The 24681-nt window shown below is 46.6% G+C and overlaps 1 protein-coding gene across 3 annotated transcripts in view; it reads left to right on the top strand.

Moving 5' to 3' along the window:
* The first annotated feature begins 20579 nt into the window (after positions 1-20579).
* The window catches only part of KCTD3 (potassium channel tetramerization domain containing 3), a 36778-nt gene continuing 32676 nt past the window's right edge, over positions 20580-24681 (top strand). Inside the window, exon 1 of one of the 3 annotated variants that reach the window (XM_084868875.1) lies at positions 20580-20917. In XM_084868875.1, the coding sequence (XP_084725001.1) occupies positions 20838-20917 (80 nt within the window). In that variant the 5' untranslated portion in view covers positions 20580-20837. The remainder of the gene's footprint in view (positions 20918-24681) is intronic. The other 2 variants (XM_084868874.1, XM_084868873.1) reach the window with 2 other exon arrangements.

The raw sequence follows: 24681 nt of genomic DNA, 5'->3' as shown, positions 1-24681 counted from the left end.
TACCAACAAGGAGAATGCATGGGAGACCGTCTCAGAGCCTGCAAACCACAGGTATTGTGGCTCAGCATCCTTCAATATTTATCTCAGAAGTAAATCCTAAATGTCAGGTCTTCGCCAGTCCCTTGCCATTCACTTAACATGACAGTTCATGTCTGGTTATCACGGGCTACTTCATTATTTGACCATGTTTCATGTCGTAATGAGTTGAAAACATAGAGCTTAAAAATATAGTTTTCCTAGTTTGTGATGCTTAAATGAAATCTGCCTGAATTTCGTTTGACATTTTTGACACTTGGCTTAAGTGATCATTTTTTTCAGTGACTTGAGAATTCTAAATTAAGAAATTATAGTTTTCTGTTTTAAAAGCATAAAAAGCATTGCCTCCTCTGAAGAGATAGGCAATCTTATCTATCTATAATAAGTAAGATTATTTTTCTCAATGATCATGATAGGTGACCTATATCAATCAGCACATTATTGATTCTAACATTTGAGCTTGTTGTAATCTTTCACAATGAAGCAAGATGTGAATTAACAGAGGTTTTCATTTATGTTTAAGAGAATGTTAGCATTTTAAAGAGTTTTTTGTCTAGAAAAACAATATCACTGTTAAAATTACTTTTAAAGAAAAAAAAAAGATGAGTTCAAATCAGCTCTTAAGTAATATATAACTTTGAGAAATGTGACATTTAGCCGAAACTGGTTTGGCTCAGTGGTAGAGCATCGGTCTGCGGACTGAAAGGTCCCGGGTTCGATTCCAGTCAAGGGCATGTACCTTGGTTGCGGGCACATCCCCGGTAGGGGGTGTGCAAGAGGCAGCTGGTCAATGTTTCTCTCTCATTGACGTTTCTAGCTCTCTATCCCTCTCTCCTCCTCTGTAAAAAATCAATAAAATATATTTTTTTAAAAAGAAAGAAATGTAACATTTATAATTATTGATAAAATGATTCATTTCTCATATCCCCTATCACTAAAAATATTTGTTGTACCAAAGTGCTCAAATCTAAATTCATCGTGTGGGTGCCTTATTGCTGATACAACCACTAATAGCCTATTGAAACGGGACCTTAATAACTACACTTGCAATTTTAGGTTGTATTAAACTACTTGTGTAATTGTGAGTTAATGGCAATAGACATTATGTTATTACTAAACATAAGCCAAAAGTAAGGGCTCTTCAGTTCTTGAGCCAAAATCTACCCTCCAGTGAATTTAATGCAGTTTATTGGGCAAGTTCCAAGATTTTCACACAGTACTTTTTTAAAAGCTTAATTTTAAATGGATTTCAATGGTGGAAATTCTTTCTTATAAGGATGGGTTAGGCATGTCCTTATAGGAAAGAGCGGTGCCGGCGTGTTTGCCTGTCTATGAGGTGTGTCTCCATGAATTTTAGTAAAAGTTTCTGAGTCCCTCTCGGCCTTGACATGTCTCTCTTTGTGGAATACGTGTGCATTTGTTAATGAACTAGAGGCCCGTTGCAGGAAGATTCCTGCAAGAACAGAGCTTCCCTCCTGCCACTGCCACCTCTCCCGCCCCACGGCGCTTTCCCTGCATGCACCTCTGGCCCCCACACCCCACCTCAGGCTTTTCCTCCCGCCAGCCACCTCTGCCCCTCCATCCCTCAGCACTTTCCTGCCACCCTTGAGGCTGCTGCTGTGGGCCGCCAACCACCACCAGCCACAGCTGCCTTGCTTTCCGCTTTCCCTGCCTCTTCTTTCTATGCCGTCTTCAGTCTTCCCTCCACCCTCCCTCAGCGTATGCAAATCAACCGCCATCTTTGTTGGGTTAATTTGCATACTCACTCTGATTGGCTGTGGGCGGAGCGAAGGTACGGTCAATTAGCATTTTTCTCTTTTATGAGTGTAGATAGCCCACTTCAATTCTAAAACTGCCTACAGTGAGTCCTTCTGCATTCGTGCATATGGTCTGTATGGCTGAGTGTATGGGGGTTTGGGGCATCTATACGTTTACCTGTCCCAAATAAGACATACCTCTGTTCGTCTTAGTCCACATTTCTCTAGGTCTCTCTGTGTCTTTCTGAGTTAAACAACTTATTTTTACTCATCCTAAATGTATGCCTCATCCCATTCCAAAGAGCGGTTGAGGGAGCTAGCTGCATTACCCAGTATGCACAACTATGTGTACCATGCATGCCTCTACCTCTGTTTCTCCGCCCTCATCTTTCCCCCCTTTTCCTGCCTCATTCCAGGACACCAATAACCCTCTATTTAACCATCTGTTCTTCTTTTTATAACCATCATTAAAAACCATCTAATTGCTCATCATGTGAACTTCCATGTCATCTTATCATGGGTTCTGCCATCTGTTTCCAAAACTTTGACTATCCTTTCAGGAACTGTGGGTTGTTTAGCACCCCCACTGAGTCTCAAATATACATAACAAAACTCTGCAGAAGAATGCTTTGAAACTTCAGACCACGCCTCTGTCCAGCCAAGGCACATGCAGCCTTTTAAAAAATCAATATTCGTGATGCTCAACCTTCCGATTCAATTTGCACTATAACAATTTGTGCATATTTTTCTTTGTTGAATCTTTAAAACCGACAGCCCCTACTCAGCCTACCAATGGTCCCATTGGCCCTAATCAGGCCAGTTAGCCAGCCCCAACCCATGCACAGATTTGTGCACCAGGCCTCTAGTATTATTATAATTGTTCCATTTTATAATTAGTCATTATTAATCTCTTACAGTGCCCAGTGAACAAATGAAGGTTTATCATAGGCATGTACGTATATGAAAAAACATAGCATGTATAAGGTTCAGCACTACCTTCTATTTCAGGCACACATTGGGCATCTTGGAACGTATCCTTTGTGGGTATGGAGGGACTTCTCTATCCCATTTTTTAGGAGCTTTAATATATGTAGTTATCCCTGATACAGTTCCAGAGTCTAAGAATTATTTCATGCTTCATTATTGTACTCTTTTAAAGGCCCTATTCCAGTGGTCGGCAAACTCATTGGTCAACGGAGCCAAATATCAACAGTACAATGATTGAAATTTCTTTTAAGAGCCAATTTTTTTTAAACTTAAACTTCTTCTAATGCCACTTCTTCAAAATAGACTCGCCCAGGCCGTGGTATTTTGTTGAAGAGCCACACTCAAAGGGCCAAAGAGCCGCATGTGGTTTGCGAGCCGCAGCTTGCTAACCATGGCCCTATTCAACACCTTCTCTCCTGCCCTAGTATTCCTAGCTTCCAAATAATTATAGATCACTGTGCTCTCAGAACTCACCGAAAGGAACTGCTTAGCTCTGAGCTAATGTCCTCCAGTGGTTATAGGTAAATCACCTTCTTTGTTCATTCACTTTGAGTGAATTTAGAAAACGATGACTTCTGCCTAAACCGGTGTTGCTCAGTGGATTGAGAGTCAGCCTGCAGACTGAAAGATCCCAGGTTCAATTCCGGTCAAGGGCATGTACAGTAGGGGGTGTGCAGGAGGCAGCTGATGGATGTTTCTCTCTCATCGATGTTTCTAACTATCTTTCTCCCTTCCTCTCTGTAAAAAATCAATAAAATATATCTAAAAGAAAGAAAGAAAGAAAGAAAGAAAGGAAGGAAGGAAGGAAGGAAGGAAGGAAGGAAGGAAGGAAGGAAGGAAGGAAGAGAAAGAAAGATGAATTCACCTAAATTTAGGTCCTAAAACATGAAAACGAAGGAAAGAATCTGACACACCTGATGGGCCAAACATCTGTCTTTCTATCTCCGTCTCTTTGCTTTGGTAAAACTGAGGAGGGATTCACACCACCCGTGACCCTGGGCCTGTCACACAATGAAGGAGGACTTCCCTTTCATCAGTCAACTCTCGAAAGACGTGTAGGTACTGTCACGGCAGTGACGTGGACCCTCTTTGACATGTAATCTCTTTGGTCCCCTAAGGATCACGCAGAAATCTCCTTGCCAACAGGACAGCTGCAGGTTCAAAGTGACACCGTCCCACTTCCTGTGGTCACAGCGGGGGCTCTCGCAGAAGCTGTCAGAGTGGCCAGATGTCAGGGCAGTTGTAGGAGTTCCCCCTGCTGCCCTGCTCCCTTCCACTCTAGTTTCCAAGCACAGGGTTGCGTCAGCAACTCCCATCACTCCTGAGATAATCAGCTTGAGGTTCTCCTTTGCTCTTTTTGATTTCCTACTCATCAGAATGACAAAGCCCGCCCCAGCAGGTTTGGCTCAGTGGATGGAGCATTGGCCTACGGACTGAAGGGTCCGAGGTTTGATTCCCGTCAAGGGCACACGCCTGAGTTGCAGGCTCGATCCTCATTGGGGGGCGTGCAGGAGGCAGCCGACCAATAATTCTCTCTCATCATTGATATTTCTACCTCTCCCTTCCTTCCTCTCTGAAATCAATGAAGAATATATTAAAAAATAATCAGCCCTAACCGGTTTAGCTCAGTGGATTGAGCTTGGGCCTGTGGACTAAAAGGTCCCAGGTTCAATTCAGGTTAAAGGCATGTACCTTGGTTGTGGGCCCATCCCCAGTAGGAGGTGTGCAGGAGGCAGCTGATCGATGTTTCTTTCTCATCGATGTTTCTAACTCTATCCCTCTCCCTTCCTCTCTGTAAAAAAGCAATGAAATATATTAATAATAATAATAAAAAGTAAAAAATAAAAAGACTGTCCCTCATAAAATGTATCAACAAAACCCCGAATGATAAAATCGTAGGTAACTGGATCACTACTCTGATATTTTGATAGCTTGGACCTAAACATCATTGAGTACTTTTAATGTTTCACATAGATATACTAGTTTCCCTTAAAAAAAAAAATTTAAAAAAATGAACTTTTAAATTTAAAAGTATGGGAAATAATTGTCTGGTTAGGACCTCACTTCAATATCTATAAAACTTATCTCCTTGTAAACATTTGCATTGCTAATAAATTCCCTACTTAAAACGCAAATTTAATATATAAAGGTAAGATGTTCCCGCTGAAAAATAATTTCCTAATGAGCGACGAAGTCATACAAGCCATTTAGCAGAGCCATTATGGTTATTACTAATAAAATTGGCCTCTCATTTAAATATGGAGACGCCGCAATGCTTCCAATACCAATTATCCATTATCCCCAAATTACATATTGAAACTTGGGGGAATTATGCCAGGATGTAATCAGGAGGAATCAGGAGGTGAGCAATTTTCAGAGCTCCATTTAATTCAACATCTTTTTTAACTGTTATCTTCCAAGATTATAATTACATTCAGCGATTGGTTTGATTGAAGGGGAGAAAAATCATGTTGCTCCATTAGCCACCATTTCCCGTACTTGTTGAATGGCGCTGCGAATGACCCCGTTTGTCAGGAGGAGCCCCCGGGATATGTCTCCATTTCTCCTGGAAGGAATATAGAGTCTTTCCTGAGCTCGGGGTCATGGGGTGCATATGGTTCCCCCCTCTGTTTCATAGCATATTGGTTGATCAGAAAGATGGTGGGGAAAAGAATGGCATTTCTAACATGGTCCCTTCCAATCTCAGTGACATTGGGCAACATTCGTAGCTGATGTTGCTTCATTACGTCTCCTAACAAGAAGGATGAACTGTCTTTGTGGAACCGCTGGGAGAACTACTAAGTAGATATTCCCACAGAGGGAGGAGAAAGATAGGTTTACAGCGGTTCATATGGAAAATAATGCAATCAATAATTCAAAAGTGAACTCTGGGTTTCACCTACTCACAACTGTAAACCTACCCGTATTTGCCACAACCCGTATTTATGTGTGTGTGTGTGTGTGTGTGTGTGTGTAGATATATACACATGCCCCATATAAAAAATACACGAGTGTGATACATAGTGTTGGGAGATAGCCCTCCGTGGGCCTGTCACCTTTTTATGCACCCTGTGACAAATTTGATCCCAGACTATCTTTTCAAGAGTGTTTGGAGAGCAAGCAGCCTTGAACAAGAGACAGTTTCCCTTGGGGCGGAGGGCACATTTGTCTTCTGATGAGCATCATAAAGATGCTGCCTCCCTTTGGGGGAGGGACAGATGGTTTGCTGACAGCCCCTTTTCAATGTGGGGAGTCTCCAGGCTCAGTGTGACACACACAGAGAATACAGCATCCACCAGCTCCGTTCAATGTCACCTCTTCCATGGACCTGGAGGGGAGAAGGGGGGCTGGGAGCCCAGGAGAACGTGCCACTCAGCTCACTGGCCATGCCGTGAGGAATGACGGCCTCGGGCTCTCCCCCAGCAGTCTTGTGTGTTCTGTCTGCATCTCTGCAACACTGACAGACTCACTGGTTTGCCTGTAAGGAGGGTGACATGTAGCCCCTTTGCAGTTCTTGGCACCTAACATGAACTTGGGAGTTCACACAGGAAGGTCTTATTTCAAGGCCATCTGAAACATAATTTTTAAAAATATATATTTTTTATTGATTTCAGAGAGGAAGAGAGAGAGGGAGAGACGGAGGGATGGGGATTGAGCCCACAGCCCAGCACGAGCCCTGACAGGGAATGGATCCGGGACCTCCTGGTTCATAGGTCGAGACTCAACCACCGAGCTACACCAGCCGGTGATTTTTAAAATACTGGCTTGGGTTTGGAGCAATAGTAACACTGCATGGCAGATTCTAGACAGAAGTTACAAGAATTCAAACTTAGAAAGTTTCATTATTTCTCCTTAATATCGGTGGCACTAGGCTAGGGTGTGGACGTCTGATGTAATGGTTTTTATTCTGACAGGAATATCCCTGTCTCACCACACAACCCATTGGTTTTTCCACTTGTTTTCCATCCTGGGACTGGAACGGAGGAGCTAGCAAACACGTACTGATCCCTGCTGTTCTAGGGAAGAAATGTATCTTTCCCCCAACAGTGTTACTGCTATTTCTGGGGGGAAAGGAATAGCAGCCAGATCCCCCCCCCCTGCCCCCACTTCATCCAGCCTACACCCAGGCCACAAAATAGATAAGAAAAGCTTCCAATACAAAGTAAAACCGGAGTGGGGAGTTAGAGCATGAGGGAAAAAAAACATTAGAGCCAATCAAATATGGCCTCCGGTGCTGACTTTTATAGTTACTCCCTACTGGGGAGGATGAAATCTAAATATCAGTAAGTTCAGTGAGGATTTCTGTCAAATGGAGTTTCCACATATTATACGATGTGGTAACTTCTCTATGGAGCTACAAAAACAAAAGGACAGTGCTAGTTATTCAGAGTTAGAAGGGGGAAAGACATAGGTATTAAGAACTGCAGTTAGCACTTGTGTTACAAGCTTTCCCACATGCTCAGGTACCTCTTTATAGGTTATGATTATTTTATTTGTAAAAAGCATTTCAAAGGAAGTGCTTGTATAAAGGGACATATAACTCAACTGTGTTAAGCTGCTCTAAGGCTCTGTTTCCATTTTAAGGGGTATTAAATACAGCATAAGGTCCCCTTTTTTTCTAATAAACTCAACTATTAACTATTAACAACCCCAAACAAAAGATTCATTTGGTCTTTATAAATTTTGGAAACTCTTAAGCTCCAATTCCATGTACTTTTATGAAAGGCTGCCACCTGGTGGACACTTTTGCAAAGGCAGCTTCTAGCTCAATCCCTGATGGATGAGAGGTTTAAAATAGTTGTTGCTGATCCACCTTAACAATTATATTTTAAACTAGTGGCCCAGTGCACGAAATTTGTGCACTTGCGGGGGAGGGGGGGGGGGGTCCTCCAGCCTGGCCTGTGCCCTGTCACAGTGTGGGAGCCCCACGATCCATCTCCCCAAAGATATAGGCCCTGCCCACCCATCCGGTGCTCCTCGATGGATTACCCCAAAGAGGTAGGCCAGAGCCAGGGGTCCCACCTCCATTCCATAAAGAGCCACGGGATCCCCAGGCCTTGCTATGTGGAGGCCTTTGCTGGGCCACAGGCTGCCTGGTGATGGATTGTGATGGCGTGACACAAGTCCCCAATGCTGCGAGTCTCACCCACCCACACCTGCTTTGCATAGAGCATGCTGATAGGTTGTTATACATGAGAGCAGCCTGACCATTTGCATATTATCCTTTTATTCCTACAGATGGCAACCTATTAACCCAGTAGCCAGTGAAAGGCAAAGTGGTAGAAATTTTAGCCTTAAAATTCAAATGGAAAAGAACTCTGTGATCCTAAATGTTTATGTAGTTTACAGTCTGCTAAGCTGTTCAGCCTTAACAATTCTATTGTAAAGGAAAATGTCTAATTAAGTGCAATCTGTGTGTCAGTTTCCTTATTCATAAAATCCACATGTTATCAATAGCGTCCTGTGAGCCAATATAAACAGCTCTCAGAACAGCAGTCAGGACAGAATTCAGTTGTCACTGGTCTTGTTATTAGTTTGATGATTTTTAACTGGCTGAGACAGTCCCTCCTAGGTCGTTAACAGAATTGCTTGTTACTTAGTTATAAAATAAGTCAGGGGATGCCACGTACAGCAAGGAGAGTATAGTCATTAATATCACAGTAACTATGTCTGGTGAGAGGTTATTAGGGGGTTTAATCTGGTGACCCCATCGTCAGGTAGATAAATGCTGAGTCACCATCCTGTACACCTGACACTCATATCCTATTGTATGTCAACTCTAATAAATGGATATATAAATAAGAATTACATCTTGCCGAAACCGGTTTGGCTCAGTGGATAGAGCAGGGGTCTTCAAACTACGGCCCGCGGGCCACATGCGGCCTGCAGAGGAGTCTGATCCTGCCTGCCAGGTTTTTTGGGCAGTGAGCGCAGCCGAGGTGTTACAGTAGGAATTAGTAGTTCATATAGTCCGGCCCTCCAGCTCTCTGAGGGACCGTGATCTGGCCCCCACTTTAAAAAGTTTGAAGACCCCTGGGATAGAGCGTCAGCCTGCAGACTGAAAGGTCCCTGGTTCAATTCCCCTCAAGGGCATGTGCCTTGGTTGCGGGCACATCCCCAGTAGGGGGTGTGCAGGAGGCAGCTGATCGATGATTCTCTCTCATCGATGTTTGTAACTCTCTATCCCTCTCCCTTCCTCTCTGTGAAAAATCAATAAAATACATATATATATATATATATATATATATATATATATATATATATATAAAAGAATTACATCTTGGCACGATCTTCTCTTACTAAAACTATCAATGCATCAGTAGGGTACACAGAACTGATTTTCAAGGGGAAAGTTAGCGTGAAATGGAAGGTAATACAACCTCAGAAAGTGTCTGAAATCGCTTTGTCTATCATGAGCAGCCGAGAGAGTGTGAGTCACATAAATCCACTGCCTGCCTAGTCCACTTTCCAGTAGAACTTATTTTTTCAAACCATTAAAAATTTTTGCAGGCAGAAGCCCCAAAGGCAGGACATATATCCCTCCAAATACCTCCCCACCCACTTGCTGAAATCTGAAATCACTTCAGCAGAAAAAAACACACAAAACCTTATGTTTCTATAAATTATAAGTATCCTGAAAAAGGCAAACTATGAACCGACAAGGATACTAAGTTTTAAGCGACTAACACTAGCTTCTTTGTGTGTTCACATATTTTGAGGGATAAAGAACAACAGTAAAAGGGCCCTGGGGCTGTGGTCGGCAAATCTCGGCTCTCGAGCCACATGCAGCTCTTTGGCCCCTTGAGTGTGGCTCTTCCACAAAATACCACGGCCTATTTTGAGAGTCTGTTTTGAAGAAGTGGCATTGGAAGAAGTTTAAGTTTATTATTATTTTTTAAATATATTTTATTGATTTTTTTTTTTTTTACAGAGAGGAAGAGAGAAGGATAGAGAGATAGAAACATCAATGAGAGAGAAACATCGATCAGCTGCCTCTTGCACACCCCCCACTGGAGATGTGCCCACAACCAAGATACATGCCCCTGACTGGAATCGAACCTGGGACCTTTCAGTCCCCAGGCCGACCCTCTATCCACTGAGCCAAACCGGTTTCGGCAGAAGTTTAAGTTTAAAAAATGTGGCTCTCCAAAGAAATTTCAGTGGTTGTACTGCTGATATTTGGCTCTGTGGACTAATGAGTTTGCCGACCACTGAGCTAGGGGTTACTGGAGGGAGATGCCAGTGGGCAAGATGGTAAAGATGCGGGAGGGAAAGCCAAAATGGAGAAAATGGCAATAGGTAAATGTCACTTAGTGCCCATTTTTTCTCCAAGCCCTATTAGCCTCTGAGATAAACACCGGCTCCCATTCATCAGTTGGAAAACATACACAGGGTACGCTATGTGGTCAAGACCTTGAATTATGATTCAGAACACTGGACTTAAAGGCCTGTTCTGCTATCAGCCTGGTCTGTGAGCTTGAGGGCAGATTCTTTTTTTCCCCACCCCCTCATCTGTAAAGTAGGTTAATAATACCAACACTGCACAGGGTTGTTTAAAAGGATTCAAACAAATAAATACATAAAGCGCCTAGAAAAGTTTCTCATTTACAGTAACCATTTGATAAGGGTCAGCTAGTTACTATTGTCATCCTTAGTTAACACCAGAGTAAGTATTTAGAGATTATTATTTCTACTTTGTAAGCATAACTGATGAATTAAAGGCACAGCTTCTCATAGGTAGCTTTTCTCTAGCTCAGTGGTTGGCAAACTCACCCGTCAACAGAGCCAAATATCAACAGCACAACGATTGACATTTCTTTGGAGAGCCAATTTTTTTAAAACTTAACCTTCTTCTAACGCCACTTCTTCAACATAGACTCGCCCAGGCCGTGGTCTTTTGTGGAAGAGCCACACTCAAGGGGCCAAAGAGCCGCATGGGGCTCTAGGTATTTCTTTTGGTCTCACTAAATAAAATAGTACTAGCCAAAACCGGTTTGGCTCAATGGATAGAGCATCGGCTTGGGGACTGAAAGGTCCCGGGTTCGATTCCGGTCAAGGGCATGTACCTTGGTTGCGGGCACATTTCCAGTAGGGGGTGTGCAAGAGGCAGCTGATTGATAACTCTCTCTCATCGATATTTCTAACTCTCTATCTCTCTCCCTTCCTCTCTGTACAAAAATCAATAAAATATATTTAATAAATAAATAAATAAATAAATAAATAAATAAATAAAATAGTACTAGTGAAAATAGTCACTAAATAAAAAACGTATTGTGGTGTGTTTTTTTTTTTTTTTTTTTTTTTTTTTTGTGTGTGTGTGTGTGTGTTTAATATTGTTTCTATTGCCTGCCAAGGTTACGTCAACTACACTTAGAAGCTGTTTACTGATCAGAAAGATGCTAATTTAATCACAGATTGCTCTGAAGCTAGAAAATAAACAATGACACCATGTCACTAGGCATTTGAAAAAATATTTAATGGGGTTTACATGTATTGACACAGGAGGCACTGAAGAGGAAAACTTATCTTTTCTAGGTGAGGTTATTTATAATGTCCCTCTGTAATTTGGCTAATGTGAACGGCGAGCCTGCAATTCAATTTTGTCCTGCTTGCATCATTCATTCTGACATTATTGAATGTTGGAGGAAAATATGAAAATGAATCACCTGCAGAATGAATTCAGAGGCACCCAATTTAGAAGTGAAAGGGACCTTGGAAATCATGTACGGTATACTTCAACCCAGAGAAGTCGAGACGCTACATACATGTCCAGGAAGAGGAAATAGTACTTACATAAGATGCTATCTTTTTTTTAAAAAAATATATTTTATTGATTTCTTACAGAGAGGAAGAGAGAGGAATAGAGAGTTAGAAACATTAATGAGAGAGAATCATTGATCAGCTGCCTCTTACACACCCCCTACTGGGGATATGCCTGCAACCAAGGTACATGCCCTTGACCGGAATTGAACCCGGGACCCTTCAGTCCGCAGGCCAACGCTCTATCCACTGAGCCAAACCAGTTTCACAAGATACTGTTTTTATCCACCCAACCCTATGCCTGGGAGGTCCTTGGGAAGTGTATTGCAGGAGGCAAAAGTCCCTCTTGGGATTCTCTTCTACAGTAAAAAGAACCTCACAACACACTGCATGGGACCTTGCTCTGCTGCTACTCAGATGTTACCTCTTTTTTAAAAAACATGGGTTTTTAAATTAATTTCAGAGAGGAAGAGAGAGAGAAACATCAATGATGAGAGAGGATCATTGATTGGCTGCCTCCTGTATGCCACTTCCCCCCTCCCCCCCACTCCCCGCACCCCCCCAGGGAATTGAGCACAGTCAAGGGCACATGCCCTGACCAGGAATCAACCAGGAATCAACCACTGAACTACACCAGTTGGGCAGATGGTACCTTTTACAGATTTCTTTCTTGACCCCCTACTCTCTAAAATCAGCCACTGACAGCACCATAGCAATTCCATATTATCTTCCACCTTGTAACCTGCTTTTTATTTATGATATAAAACGATGGTTGTTGTTATTGGAGATTGGTTGACACAAATCAGTTTATTTCCTGTCACCCCCAGCAGTAAACCTCAGGAAGGTGGGGGCTTCATTTCTCTTGTTCACATCACACACACACACACACACACACACACACACACACTCCAAGGACAATGCTTGGCATACTTTAGATCAGGGATGAGGAACCTTTTTCTTTGGATATTTATCACATCATTCACAGTCCATACAAAATTATCCACTAAACATTAGCCTGCTGTACATGGTCAAATGTTTCATTAACTCACCCTCAGTGCCTTGGCAGGGCCAGACCAAATGATTTCACGCGCTTCATATGGCCCGAGGGCCAGACGTTCCCCATCCCCCTGCTTGAGATGATCAGATACTAAAGCCACCTTGGTCTGCATCCTACAGGGCAGTATACCACCTGCGTAGACCTCAGAGCCCAGCCCTGAGAGCTCACACGTGGAATGCAGGAGTGGGAGGGAGTCTCTGGGTCCAGAGTTACAGGAGATGACGTGGTCCAGGGCTGTCTGTGGCCAGCTCTTCACCAGCTGGAGGGAGGACATGAGGAAGGTTCCTTGTAAAGACAAACATGGGGAGATGAGGAGGAGAAAGGTGTGGATATGCTGTTTCACAGGTAGGATAGACACATTTCTACCGCTACCCTCTTGGGTTTTCAGCCGGCCCTCTTTAACAGAAGGCCAGATTGTAACGAGAGTGATGCAGGCCGAAACCGGTTTGGCTCAGTGGATAGAGCGTCGGCCTGCAGTCTGAAAGGTCCCAGGTTCGATTCCAGTCAAGGGCATGTACCTTGGTTGCGGGCACAGGCATGTCCCCAGTTGGGAGTGTGCAGGAGGCAGCTGATCAATGTTTCTCTCTCATCGATGTTTCTCTCTATCCCTCTCCCTTCCTCTCTGTAAAAAACCAATAAAATGAAAAAAAGAGTGAAGCAGGCAGTTGACTAACGTGTTCAGTGCACATCACTAGGGAGAACTGTTCAACAAAAAGCAACTCGACATAGCAGCTTGGATTTCAGCTTAGGCAGCATCTTCAACTCAGAACAACGGGTACATTTTAGAGAAACAACGAGACAAAGCACAGAAGTGTTAGGCTCCCAAGGATGGCTAAAATGCCCAAAGGTAAATATATTGGAGACAGAATGGAGCAAGGTTTGTTTGCAGATTCTTCTGTAAGGGTCTCTGGGCTGGTAAGAGAGACTCCAGAAAAAGGAGAATTTATTTCCTGCCTTTTTGCAGAAAATGGGGGGGGGGGGGGCTTTTTCTGAGTTAGCAGCTAAATTGCCTTCAGCTCAAAATAATTTATATGTCAAAGAGGCACCCTTGGTCATGGCATGTTTTGGTTTCCTTCACATATCTCTGATCCTCTGAGCCCACCTAACCTGGAACTAAATTCATTCCCAGGCGTACAAGCCCTAACATTCATGTCTTTATCTAAATTCTGTCATTTGCAACAGAAAGAGTTTTAATTTTGGAGATCACAACGAGAACCATTGTGATGTCTCAGCCTGGTTTGTGTTCTTACTGTGATATTTGGTTGATGTAGCTTTTTGGATTTCTCTTGATTGTCTTCAGGTCTTTTTTTTATTTTTTTATTTTTTATTACAAGGGAACAATATCAAGAGAAGGAGCACTTATTAATGACCAGAACGACTTATTTATTATTACTGAGGCAATGTCTGGAAGAATCAATTTATTGTAAATGCTTCCCGCAAGTTTGCAGGTTTTAGGCAATTAACAAAAGCCGCTATAGTTCAGACAAAAAGGGCATGCATTGCCTTGCCAATAACTCATTTTGATAAATTTGGCCCAAGTTGCTTGAATTGTGTGAGAAGTGTGAGTTTAAAACTGTGGAGTAGCACAGGAACTATTTCCCATGACTCATGATATGGAAGCTGACACAATATAGCATAAAGGAGGCGGCCAGGGCAAATTGAAGAGAGACAGATGTTTGGGGGTTGGGTTCTTCCTATTTAAACCGGATCCTTTAAATCTTGGGAAAACAAACAGTACATCTTGCAGGAACTACCATGATATTATTTCTTATTTAAATCACAGAGTTAGGAAGTACTTTCTCAAAATTCCATGTATAATACAATTGTACAGATTTCTTGGTCCACAGACTTTCTACTAAATTAAGTATAATAAAGGTGGCACTTTTTTTTTTTTTTTTAAGTGGTCCTCATTGCAGACGACAATTCTGGTTTAAAATCTTAGTGAAACGATGTACCCCAAGTTACTCTGCCTTCTTTTTAGTAAGATGACTACCACACTAAGACTCTCAGATGTCTGGGCAAATATGTTAGGAAAATGTGGCACCCCCAAAATAATTAAATTTGTTAATATATCTTCTAAGAGTGTGAGAGAACCAAGGTCCTCTTAAATGATACACAGGGAAGAATATCAATTATAGGGGAATGTTTGTATGTTTTGTTCTCTTGCAGGGACCTAATAGAAATCAGTAGGTCTCAACCTTTTTAATTTTTAATTTTATTTTTTTTAAATATATTTTATTGATTTTTTTACAGAGAGGAAGGGAGAGGGATAGATAGTTAGAAACATTGATGAGAGAGAAACGTCAACCAGCTGCCTCCTGCACACCCCCTACTGGGGATGTGCCCGCAACCAAGGTACATGCCCTTGACCAGAATCGAACCTAGGACCGTTCAGGCTGACGCTCTATCCACTGAGCCAAACCGGTTTCAGTGGTTCTCAACCTTTTTAATGCGGCAACCCTTTAATACAGTTCCTCATGTTGTGGTGACCCCAACACATGAGCAGCTAATTAAAGGTTGAGAACCAACTAGATCATGGGGCAGAATGTTACAATTTGAACACTTGAGGAATGATGCTGAATCCTTCCCTTTTCTTTCCCAACCCTGTGATGATAGGAGGGGACTTGGCTTTATTGTCTTCAAAGCACTTTTATATAAGGACGTATTAGCCTTTAATGAAAATCCAATATATATTGACTAATGGTCAGGAGAGGCTTTTACTCATTAATAATAGACGGTATTTCCAAGTACTCTACCGCATAGATTAATCAATACCATCATCAGAGAAACCCTTCCAAAGCAGAAATGGTATTGTTGTCAGCCAAACTAGTCGTAAGTTTTCGTTGTTTCCTTTTGGTACCCAGTTCTGTATAAATAGAACCACATGCTTATATCTGGTGGTACTGAAGGTTTCAAACTTTGTGCGATGCCCCAGTCTACCCTATTTCAATAACTAGCCCATGTTCTCCTTTCTCATCTAAGGTGGCACCACATCGCAGGCTGATAGAAAGACAAACAGCCCCGCCCTGGAAGTTGCCCCTGGACCAGGTGAGAGAAAGACGTTGCGTGTTACTTCTGTCTGTGGTGAAGGAAAGGTTAAGTCAGTGGTGCGCGGTAGCTAAATAGCCATCTCAGATGTGATGAGAGAACATTGAGCTTATTTAATTTAAGGATGAGGGGATGGGAGATGGGGCTATCCAAAGGGATGGGCTGCCCTAACCGGTTTGGCTCAGTGGCTAGAGCGTCAGACTGCGGACTGAAGGGTCCCAGGTTCGATTCCGATCAAGGGCATGTTCCTTGGTTGCGGGCACATCCCCAGTGGGGGGTGTGCAGGAAGCAGCTGATCGATGTTTCTCATTGGTGTTTCTAACTCTCCCTCTCCCTACCTCTCTGTAAAAAGATAAAATAAAAATTAAAAAAATCAATAAAATATATATTAAAAACAAACAAACAAACAAAGGGAAGGGCTACAGAGAGGAAAAGGGGCCCGGACGAGCTGCCGCTGCCCACTGCTCCCCTGGTTGTAAGTCTTCTGGGGTCCCCGAGAGGTTCGGGGACATGACAGGTGCTGTGGGGGAAGGGAAGGAGAAAGGGATGGGTGGATGGGTGGGCATGCTCCTCGGAGGGAGGCAGGCATCATTAAAATACACTCCTTTGTCCTGAGTGTGGTTCTCTCCTTCCTGCAGGTGGAAACTTTAGAGTCTCCGTAGATTATTCATCAGCTTTCCAGGCGTGCCCTTTCAGGTCGTGGTCTCCATTGACGGGCCGGGCCCAGGGCAGGTCATTAGTCCATGCAGCTGGTCCCAAGGCAGCCCCAGCGCCTCCCACTTGTTGGTTTTTGCTGCTCTTCTGGGTCTGGAGCTGAAATACAGCTGAGGCCTGGGTGTCATCCTTAGGGAGGAAAAGGTCAGGGGCCCAAACTGCAGGGCCAGCGATATGCCAAGGCGGGGGTAGGGTGCCCTGATGAGCCTCCGTACCTGGCCCATGGTCCTTGCTTTCGGGGGGGCCTAAAATAAGGTGACCAGACGTCCCGCTTTTGGCAGGACAGTCCAGATACTTAGCAATTTGTCCCGCCATCTCAGATGTGATGAAAGAACATTGAGTTTATTTAATTTAAGGGGATGGGAGATGGGACTATCCAAAGGGAAGGATAACTTTTTTATTTTATTTTTATTATTGATTTTTTACAGAGAGGAAGAGAGAGGGATAGAGAGTTTGAAACATGGATGAGAGAGAATCATTGATCAGCTGCCTCTTGCACACTCCCTACTGGGGATGTGCCTGCAACCAAGGTACATGCCCTTGACCGGTTTCGAACCAGGGACCTTCCAGTCCAAAGGCCGATGCTCTATCCACTGAGCCAAACCGGTTTCGGCAGGAAGGACAACTTTTTTAAAACGCAGTGGGAAGCCGGACAAATTGTTGAAAATCGGGACTGTCCCACCAAAAGCAGGACGTCTGGTCACTTTAGCCTAACAGTGACAACGTGGGGAAAAGTCCTGCCTAAGAATGTGATTGGAGGTGTTGAGAATTTTAATTTCAAAGCTCCTGCCAGTTATTTGTCTAAAGGCCATATAGCTCCGTTCTTTGGAAACCTATCATGCGTAATGGGTCTGCAGTATTAAGCATGGATAGACACTGACCATGGCCTCGCTGACAAACTTTCTAAAACAGTCCTGGTAAGCAAATACTTTAGGCTCAGAAGGTTTCCATCCTGACCACTCACCTCTCACTGTCATGCAGAAAGCAGCCCTAGCACCTGCGTGTGTCTGTCCCAATACAAGTTTATGTTCCCATCAAACTTTTACAAAGGCGGTGGGCCAGATTGGGCCTGGGGGCCATATGTACCAGTGACTGGTCTAGAAATAAGAAGAGAAAGAAGGGAGGATGGACAGTAGCTCTGCTTAATAATGCCGAGTGGATCTCTCTTGTGCATCTGAAGCCCCTTAGCAGGTCACAGTATCATATGATGAGTATCCCTACTGAGAGTTACTTGCTTTACTTTAGGCGGCATGGGGGTGAAGAAGGAGAGATATTAGCGGAAGGAAGTTCAGCGAAGCATCGTTGGAGAAGCGAGGGGAGGCTTAAGGGGTCCAGCAAGGGATGGTAACACTGCAGGAGGGCTGGGAACTCCAGAAAGCAGTCATCCCTTCATTAGAAGAGGGTCTGTAGGAGCAGATCGGCATTAGATGCTGGAAGAGGGGACACGTGGGGTGGCCGTTGAAGAACACAGGCGCTTGGGGAGCAATGGAGAAACAGGGTCAATACATGCCCCGTCTCCCTGTCCCAACTCTTGCTGGGGCCTCCCCCTGGCTGGCACCAATTGGAAGACAGAGGACAGGATGCCCAGGGAGGGGATGCAGTCCCTAGCGACCAGTTTCCCAGGCACAGAGGAGGATGTAAGTGAGGAGAGGGAGACAGCTGGGTTACGCTCAGACCGGCCACAGGTGACTGTGGCATTGCAGGGTGCCCGAGATAGCATGCATTGCTTTTGAGTTAAGGCATCATTAAAATACAAGGCACTGCTCTTGTTTAAAGTGTGCCACTTGGTAAGTTTGGGCATGCACATACATCCTGAAAACCATCGCCACAGTTAAGATAACGAACTGAAAAGTTTCCTGCTGCCCCATCGAAATTCCCTTCACACTTTGCCACCTCTCACCTACAGAAAACCGACCCCCCCCCCCCCCCCCAATCTGCTTTCTGTGACTAAGGCCTGGGTTACATTTGCTAGAATTTTATATAAAGAGAATTACACATATATGTTTTTAAAAAAATACATTTTTATTGATTTCAGAGCAGAAGGGAGAGGGAGAGAGAGAGAGAAACATCAATGATGAGAGAGAATCATTGATTGGTTGCCTCTAACACACCCCTTACTGGGGATCCAGCTGAAACCGGGGCATGTGAATGACCAGGAATTGAACTGTGACTTCCTGGTTCATAGGTTGATGCTCAACCACTAAGCTAGGCTGTTTGGGCCTCACTATATACTTTTGTTGCCTGTCTGGCTGCTTACACTTAGCATAATTACTTTGATACTCTTCCAAATTCTTGTGAATAGACGTAATTCATTCCTTTTATGGCCGAGAAGGGTTCCACTGTAAGGGACACATTTGTTTATTCATTCACCTGATGGTGAGCACTTGGGTTGTGTCTGCTTCTCCACTTTAACAAAGAAAGCTGCTGTAAACGTGTGTGAACGTTTTTATAGGGACGTACAGTGGGTTGAATGGCAGTCCCCAAAGATACATCCAAGCGCTTATCTCTGCAACCTGTGAATGCGACCTTATTTGGAAGTATTAGACATTTGGAAGGTGCAGTTAAGTTGGGGATATATGTGTGTGTGTGTATATATATATATATATATATATATATATATATATATTATTGATTTTTTACAGAGAGGAGGAGAGAGGGATAGAGATTTTAGAAACATCGATGAGAGAGAATCATAGATCAGCTGCCTCCTGCACACGCCCCACTGGAGACGTGCTTGCAACCAAAGTTCATGCCCCTGACCGGAATCGAACCTGGGACCCTTAGTCCACAGGCCAACACTCTATCCACTGAGCCAAACCGGTTTCGGCTAAGTTCGGGATCTTGATATGAGATCATCATGGACGCGGGGTGGACCCTACTGTCCGGGGCCGGGTGTCCTTGAGGAAAGGACGATTTGATACACAGAGACGGACGAGGCCACCTGAAGACTGAGTTGGAGAGTCCAGTGATGAGCCTATAAGCTGAGGGTGAAGGTCATCTCAGCGTGAGGAAGGAGCCATGTCATTAAGACAGCGTCACATCCCACACGTGTGTGCCACGGAGAGCTGAGCTTAAAACGCCCGTTTTCAGAAGAGAAAACAACTGCAAGAAGACGACAAATCCACGATTATAGACAGATGTTTCCATCAATACCCCTCTTACGGTAACTGCTGAACAAGTAGATGGAAAAAAAATCCCTAAAGATCCAAGCTCCCAGGGCATCTGCCTAGAATGGAAGGCATTCTGGGCCTTCCCATAGGCCTTATTGCATTTTTAAAAACCAGGCTAGCTGGGACCGGTTCGGCTCAGTGGATAGAGTGTAGGCCTGCGGACTGAAGGGTCCCAGGTTCGATTCCAGTCAAGGGCATGTACCGTGGTTGCGGGCACATCCCCAGTGGGGGGGGGTGTGCAAGAGGCAGCTGGTCGATGTTTCTCTCTCATCGACATTTCTAACTCTCTGTCCCTCTCAATTCCTCTCTGTGTAAAATCAATAAAATATATTAAAAAAATAAATAAATAAATAAAAACCAGGCTCTATGGATTATGCTCTCTGCCCACCATGCCTAGGGGTATGAGGTTTGGTTCTGTCTTTTTAATTCCCTGCTTAACCTAAAAACCCTGCCTGGGAGAGAAGGAAGAGGACTGTAAGCAAGGCACCTGGTCCCAATCTTTCTAACAAGCCCCCCCTCCCCCAACTCCACCTCCCACCTCCCACTGCCCCCTTCCAGCCAGTTTAAACCTCGACACGCCCATCAGGCCTCACACGTGTGGGCCCTTCAATGCTGCCCCTTAAAACCCGCCCCAGCTCACCCACCAGAGGCGGCCGTGGGGCCTCACCTCGCTGCTCCTGGCACCTAAAGCTCCTCTTTCCCCCCCAAAGCCCAGCCTGCACCCTAGACCTGGCCTCCCGGCTCGGGGGACCCGGAACCCAGTTCGGGAAGGTGACCTGAGCCCGGGTGAGGCTGCGCAGGTGGAAAAGCCCCCCATTCCCAGCGCAGAGGCGCCGTTTGCTTTCGGGCTGGACATTTCCTCGCCTCCCCTCCCAGGTGCACGTTAGCGAGTCTGCCTTCCCCTCCAAGGCAGAAGCCCTGGGGGCCCCGCTCCCCGCGCTGCAAAGCCTCCCGGCGGCGGGGGACGAGGGGGAGGAATCCGCCGGGAGGAGGACTTAGCCCCACGGCCCGCCCAGCTCCGCCCCGGTCTCTCCTTCCAGCCCTCGTGGCGGCGGCGGCGGCGGCGGCGGCGCTGCGCGCGGAGGAAGTTTGTCCCCAGCGGCGCCCCCTCCTCCCGCGGCGGCGGCGTCCGCGTCCGTGGCGGCGGCGGCGGCGGCGGCGGCAGCCCAGCGCCCCGACCAGGCCCCGCCGGCCCGGCGGCCCAGAGGCCCCGAGGCTTGAGGCCGGGCCGCCGGCGCCCGGGGGAGGCGGGCGAGGCCGGGGCCCTGCAGCCGCCGCCCGGCCCCGCGCGGGGAGGAGCGGCCGGAGATGGCGGGCGGGCCCTGCGGCGGCGGCCCCGCGGCGGCCGGCGGCGGCGAGATCGTGCAGCTCAACGTCGGCGGCACCAGGTGGGGGGGGCGCCCGATGGGGGGGTGGGGGCGCCCGGTGGGGGGGGGGCGGTGGGAGGGTGGGGGCGCCCGGTGGGGGGGGGGGCGCCCGGTGGGAGGGTGGGGGCGCCCGGGGGGTGAGGGCGCCCTGTGGGAGGGTGGGGGCGCCCGGTGGGAGGGTGGGGGCGCCCGGGGGGTAGGATGGGGGGCGCCCAGTGGGGAGTGGGGGGGTGGGGGGAGCGCCCGGTCGGGGTGGGGGGCCTCCCGGTGGGTGGGTGGGGCGCCCAGTGGGGGGTGGGGGGCGCCCGGCGGGTGGGGGGGCGCCCATGGGGGGTGGGGGCGCCCGGTTGGGCAGCTGCCAGGCGGGGAGGCTTCCTCGGGGGCGGAGAGTGAGGGGCGCGGGCCCGCGGGGCCTCCTGGCGGGAGAGGCGGGCGGGTCTGGACCCGGTGACACCGGGACTGGACGGGCTGTGGGGCCCCCCGGAATGCTGCTGCCACCCCGGCATGCCCCCCTTCGGGTCCCCTTCTGCCCCTCCTGCCCCGTCTTCCTCCTCCTTCTCTACCCTCCAGCCCCCTCTGCCCCTCCTGTCCCCCTCTGCCCCTCCTGTCTCCCTCTGTCCCCTCCTCTCCTGCCCCCCTCTGTCCCTGTCTGCCCTCTCCCCCTCCTGCTCCCTGCTGCCTTCTCTCCTGCCCCCCTCTGTCTCTATCCTCCTCCTCTCTACCCTCCAGCCCCCTCTGCCCCTCCTGTCCCCCTCTGTCCCCTCCTCTCCTGTCCCCCCCTCTGTCCCTGTCCTCCCTCTCCCCCTCCTGCTCCCTGCTGCCTTCTCTCCTGCCCCCCTCTGTCTCTGTCCTCCTCCTACCTCTCTACCCTCCTGCCCCCCCCCTCCTGCCCCCCCCTGCCCCCTCCTGCGGCACTGGCCTCAGCCTGTCCTGAAGCCTGGCTGGGGCTTGGCTGCTGCAGGTGAGCCAGCCTCCCTCCCTGGGCCCCTGGGAGAGGCCCTGTGCTCCCTGCCGCCCGGTGAGGGCTGCTGGGCGCAGGCCTGGGTGCAGGCCATGCACATCTGCAGGCCCTTGTTGTTGCTCTTTTCTCCGCGCTGGCTCTGCGGGGTGAGTGACTTGCACCAGAAACCTCCCTTTGCAGAGTTGGCACCCGATGTGGGGTGTGGGGTGTGGGGTGTGGGGCGCCCTAATGGCAAACAGAGGCACAGCTGTGCCCTGTCTCTGGCCGGCCGCTCCCCTCCTCTGCCTTTTACTGAGCTTGTTGGGGGAAAACATCCCATTTTCTGGTGTGAATTGGTCATGGCTTATGAGTCAGTGCTCAGAAATGGGCATCTGCCAACTGTTGAAGGCGCCAGGAGCGGAGGCCTGGAGCTTTAGGGCTGGCAGAGTGTGTGGGAATGTGGTGTGTTTTGCCGCGCTGGAATAGCTAAGACTTTTAAATAACGTTTTTTTAAAATGCAAAATGGAAACTGTAAGCCATAGTGGTCAGAATGTACAGTGTTTTAAAGCTAAACATTTGATTGGTTTTTTTAAGTGCACTAGAGCACATGTGTCAAACACACGGCCCGCGGGCCAAATCCAGCCCGCCAGGCCTTGCAATGTGGCCCGCACCGCGCTGTCATCACTGCACTCCGCTGTCAGTTTATGACATTGTCAGTTTATGACTGTTCAGTAAACCATTCGGCCCGCGATTTAGGCTGGATTTTAGATTTTGGCCCCTTCTCTGATTGAGTTCGACACCCCTAGGCTAGAGAATTGAGCACAAGAAACAGTAGGTCTTCATTCGTTCTCTGCTCTCTATCCCTTTCCCCCCCAAACTCAAAAAAACAAACAAACAAACAAAAAAAAACTGTTTCGTAGTTAAGAAATTATCACATTGTCAGGCTATATAGATCCCAGTCCTAAGGAAAGATTTGCCCGCCAGTGTAAGAAATGGATACTTTGCTGAAATCAGTGAACATTGTGCAGGCTGGGAAACAGCCATGCACTCTGCAGCATTTTAGAGTGAGGAGGGATCTTGTGCAAAACACAGGTTAGCACCCTCACGGAAGTCATGCATGGGTAAAGGAAAACCCCGCTGCGACTGTCCCCCCACTGTGATCGTCCAAAAGTGGAGACTGAGGCTGGCACACAGTTGGCTCTGGAGCCAGGGTAGAGCTCAGAAGCACGTGCCACAGGAAAGGCCAGATTTACTTGTTAATTTCAAGATAAACGCAATGAAATGATGGACTGATTTTTAAATGATGAATTTAACTTTGGGGGGGATTTGGAAAGAGAAGACGAGATTTCATTCAGCATGGTTGTTATTTTAAGAAACACACACACAAAAAAACAAATTGAAAGAAACCCAGTGTGACTCAATTTGTGATGAATTCCATTAGAATGAGGAGGGCTGGAGGCCTCCCCGGGGCGGTCTGGGCTGGCCCCTCGGGGATGGGTGGTCAGAGAGCTTTGGGGTGACAGTGGGGTTCCAGTGCCCAAGCCTCACCTCTTAACTCGCCCAGCACCCCTGGGCGGATTACCTCTCAGTGCTCGGACCCCTAACATGTAAAGCGACCATACCAGTGCCCACCGCACAGGATCGCTAAAGAAATGTGAAGTAATAAACGGGAAACAAAGGGTTATTGGTGTTGCCAATAGTAACATCACACATGAAATCATTTGTAGGTTGTGTCCAGTTTAACTTAGTGGGAGGCAAGTAGCACTCGTATAAATGGACATGCTAATACCTTTAGTAATGCTTTTGTTGGGACCGGATTGCATGCGACCCCTGCTTGGAAAGCACTTCCATGTATGTTGCAGAGAGATGAGCTTGTCATGTAATTTAAGTGTCGTGGTTTTCATGCAGTCATATTTGGAACTAGCTTTAGAGCTAGGTGGGTTTTTCTCCCTCCTAACTCTTGTTTAGTAAAAAAAAAAAACCACACAAACATTTCTCTTTGTCCAGAAATTCCGGCTTACTAAACCCACCCCAGCCTGCTGATTTGAAGTGAAATTGTGAATATGCCTTTAAGCAGACCCTTGCAATTTTCTAAGTGACACAGAATTTGAGTTAGCTGGCAGGCATTTTGCTGAGCAAGCAGCAGTGAATGCGAAAGGTCACGGACCCTCATGTGGAATTAATTTGAGGGCCTTCAAAACAGAGTGGCTTGCTAGTGCTGAGGACCCCTGTACTGTTGACTGGGTTTGCTTTTATTTTTTTGACCAAGTCAGTTTCCTGTGACTAGCAGGAGTATGCTTCTCATTGTCTCCTAAGAGTCTGCTAAGAAAATGCGGGAACGTTTGCCGCGTTTTCTTGAATAAACCGATTGGTTCCTTCCTTAGATCTGAGCGGGCACAGGAGCGGCTTTACAGGTTCTGTAAGGCTGGCAGGTGCTGCAGGATGACAGTGGAGGTCTCTGTGAGGGCACGGGATGATGTGGGCAGAGAGAGAAAAAGTGCATGTGTCGTTCATTGTGATGAGTTTTAAAATGAAAAGACTCAGGTAATGGGGCTGGGCTGGATGAGCCCTAGATTCGTTCTCGGTTATGAGACTTGACATCAGTTCCTGATCTTCCAGGCTGTGCTGGGGTAAAGTCCTGGGCTGGAGAAAAGTCCCCTATATGGGTGGTAATAAACAGCTCGGTCAAATGTCACTTAATCTCAAAACAATGGTATGTTTACTGAGTGATTTTTTTAAAACATGAATATGACAATTGCAATAGCCTACGACTGCAAATAAAGTGTTAACTGCATAATGTACAATGGGGTACTGTGAGCTCAAATGATAACATAGGATAGACCAG

The sequence above is a fragment of the Pipistrellus hanaki genome, assembly GCF_964339955.1.
Source record: "Pipistrellus hanaki genome assembly, chromosome: 20".
Taxonomy (NCBI): domain Eukaryota; kingdom Metazoa; phylum Chordata; class Mammalia; order Chiroptera; family Vespertilionidae; genus Pipistrellus; species Pipistrellus hanaki.
Note: the sequence above shows the minus strand (reverse complement) of the source record. Positions and strands in the feature narration are given on the sequence as shown.